General features: G+C 59.6%; 1 protein-coding gene across 1 annotated transcript; it reads right to left on the bottom strand.

Moving 5' to 3' along the window:
- Positions 1–1,153: 1,153 nt before the first annotated feature.
- KBTBD13 (kelch repeat and BTB domain containing 13) lies at positions 1,154–2,536 on the bottom strand. Its single transcript, XM_009635036.1, has one exon. The coding sequence runs from the start codon at positions 2,534–2,536 to the stop codon at positions 1,154–1,156; it is 1,383 nt and encodes a 460-aa protein (XP_009633331.1).
- Between the last annotated feature and the right edge of the window lie 580 nt (positions 2,537–3,116).

The raw sequence follows: 3,116 nt of genomic DNA, 5'->3' as shown, positions 1-3,116 counted from the left end.
GGGTTTGCCACTGCCCTGGTCCCCGCAGGTCTCCCAGCAAGGCTGCGGTCGCAAAAGGGAGGTCTACGTTCTCCAGCCGTCCCCAGAGCTGGTGCTGAGGGCTAAGAACCTTTGGTGCTAGGGGATGGTATCTCATGAGAACGGCTCTTCTGATTCTCTTCCAGAACAGAGCTCTGCTAATGGAGAAGACCTCTGCAAGCCTGGCATCGCCATGCGATGGTGATGCTCTCTCCTCTCCTTCCCTTTTTGCACCTTTTTGTATTTCCAAGGTTTGCCATGTCCTAAAAAGACCCTGTCTTGGTTCAAATGAGCCTCTGATGAGCACCAGCACTTGCCACCTTGTTGGGTCTGTGCTGGGGCTTGGCAGATGAGCCTGGAGGAGACGATAGCTGGCTGATGCGCTCGGTGGGGTGGATGGTTCCCCGAAACCCCTCAGTGCCTTAAGCACCTGATGCCCAGGAGATGTTTTCCTTCACCCCCCCATCTCCCTTCTCTCCTCCTCCTCCCAGGACCCCGCTGCAGCCCAGAGTGGCCATGGAGACCTCCCCAGGGAGCACGAGGCTGCGTGGGAACTGCACTCCCATGTACGGCTCTGAAACGGAGCCGCAGCTGAAAAAGCATTCAGTGGGCAGGAGCAAGCCTTGACGTGGATCCCTGTTAGGAGGTATTTTCCTTCAGAAGAGCAAGGAAAAAAAAAAACCAAACCAAACCCCAAGAGTAATGAAAAACACCGGGGTTTTCACTAGCTTTCCTTTTAATTCCAGGATATAACGAATGATTTTCCATGGGAGCAGAGAGGAGGTGGGATGCTGCACACCTTCAGAGTGCGGTCAAAATAAATAAAACCCGTGTTTGCATCTCTTTGGTATCTGCCCTCTGCAGAAGCCAGGAAGCCCTGCATGCGGTTGGCTTGTGAGCCCACGGCTGGTAGGACTTGGCTCACAGCCTGTGCGGTGCAGGCAGAAGCAGGCAGCAGCTGCCTGCAGCCCCTTTCCCTCTGGCAGGGTCTAGTGTCACCCCCAGGGTCCAACGTGACGTGGCCCTGGACCTGAGCACGGCTCCGCACAGGAGGAGAGGAGCCCCGGGGGAGCAGTGGGTGCAGAGCCGAGGCCACGTGCAAGGAGAGCATCTCAACGTGGGACGGGGGGGCCACCTATGTCGCGATGTCGTGGTCGCGTCTCGGCAGCCGCAGGAGGAAGGTCTGCAGGGAGCCACTGCGCGGGAAGCCCGCCCGCTCCTTCTTGAGCCTCCAGGTCTCCTCTTCCACAGAGTAGAGGAGCGTCAGCATCTTGTTGACAGTGTAGACGGTGTCACCCCTGATGATGGCAGTGAAGAGGGCTCCTTTGCTGTTCAGGAACTGCCCGGGCAGGGCAGTCCACTGCCGTGATGTCAGGTTGAAGCAGTCGATGACACAACGCAAGAAGTCATCCGAGGGCCCGTTGCGCATGACGTAGAGGTTGTCGCGGTGGGCCACCATGCAGTGCCCATAGCTCTGGTGTCGCTTGAGCTCAGTGACGGGAAGCCATGAGTCTTGCTGGGTCTCGTACTCGTAGATGACAGTAGTGTCCAGTGGCTTCCACAAGCAAACAAAGATCTGCCCCATGGCTTGGGCACAGGGTGCTGCCGTGCTTGGCTGTGGCAGGTCGGAGACGAACGTCCAGGTGCTGGAGGCCACATCGTACCTCTCCACAGACTTCAGGGAGATCTTCTCATACTCCCCACCGATGGCGTAGAGGTAGCCCTCGTGGCCCACCAGCCTGACGTCATAGCGCAGCTGATGTGGGCTGGGGAACTCGCTCCAGGAGTTGGCATCAGCATCGTAGCAGAAGCTGCTCTCCACCACCTGCTTGCTGGCCCCATAGACACCACCCACGATGTAGATCTTATTATCCATGGTCGCCATGCCAGCTAGGAACGTGCTGGCGCTCAGCGGCAGGCAGGAGAGAGTCCTCCATGTGTTGGTCTCCTCGTCCAGGTAGCAGATGGTCCTGGAGAGGTCCTCCAGGAACTCGAAGGTGGGTGTATGGGCTCCTACTGCCACAAAGGTGCTGGGCAGGAGGGTCTCCACGTAGGCCAGCAGGTCGGCAGAGAGGCAGTCCAGGTACTCCTCCAGCTCGGCATAGCTGTCCCTGATGTAGAGCGCGGCGCAGTGGAAGAGGTCCAGGAGACCAAATATGGCGGCGGCTTGGTACAGCAGGATGCAGTTGTCGGAGTTGATGGAGTGGATCAGGTACTTGGCCAAGGGCTTGACCTGCAGGAAGGCAGCACACTCAACCGCCTGGAAGGTCTCCTCGCTGCTGAGGATGGGCCTCTCCCCCGCCAGCACCCGCAGCATGGCGAGGAACCCGGCTGCGCTCAGCTCCCCCAGCCCAATCTCCTCCTGCGTGCTCTCCTTCATGCCCGAGCGGAAGAGGGCACGGAAGTACTCACTGCTCTCCACCAGCAAGGTCTTCTCCACCCAGAACGACTGCTCCTCCACCCAGATACGCACCCGCTCTGGGGGCCCTGCCCGGGAGCCTTCCTCCTCTGGGGTCATCGTCACTCAGCGGCTCTCGGCGGGGGGAGCAGCACCCAATGCTCCTCTGCGCTGTGTCCCGGTGCAGCCCCCTCCTGCTTCCACCACCCTTTGATGCCTTTGCTGCGCTGCCCGGGCCGCCACGCTGCTGCCTTGTAACATAAATACCTTGGGCTAAAGATAGCCGAGCTCGTGACCGGGGCCTTTCAAAGGCATCCACCGCGCTCAGCTGCTCACCCAAAACACAGGCAGGGCTCCGGCGCCACCGGCCAGCACGGTTCACGGCGGAGATGCCTGGCTGTATCACGGCGGAGATGCCTGGCTGTATCACGGCTCATCCCAAGGAGGATGCCCAGCCACCGCAGGGGAGATGGGTCTCACCCTCCCTGCTCTCGGGCGTCCTCCTTGCGATGCCCCAAAGGGACGGTCCCCACCCCAGGGAGGGCAATGTGTTCGCGTGGCTGGGAAGAGCATGTTGCTGCACTATTTTTTTTTTTTTTTTTCCCTTATAAAAGGGGGGTTTACAGCTGCGGGGAGGTAACCGATGTCAGCAAATCTCCGTGCCGTCCATCCTGGCTGTGGGAAAGGGGCTTTGCCACCA

Source organism: Egretta garzetta, unplaced genomic scaffold (assembly GCF_000687185.1).
Source record: "Egretta garzetta isolate BGI_Z169 unplaced genomic scaffold, ASM68718v1 scaffold322, whole genome shotgun sequence".
Classification (NCBI taxonomy): domain Eukaryota; kingdom Metazoa; phylum Chordata; class Aves; order Pelecaniformes; family Ardeidae; genus Egretta; species Egretta garzetta.
The sequence above is the reverse complement of the archived record's forward strand: the minus strand, read 5'-3'. Positions and strand labels throughout refer to the sequence as shown.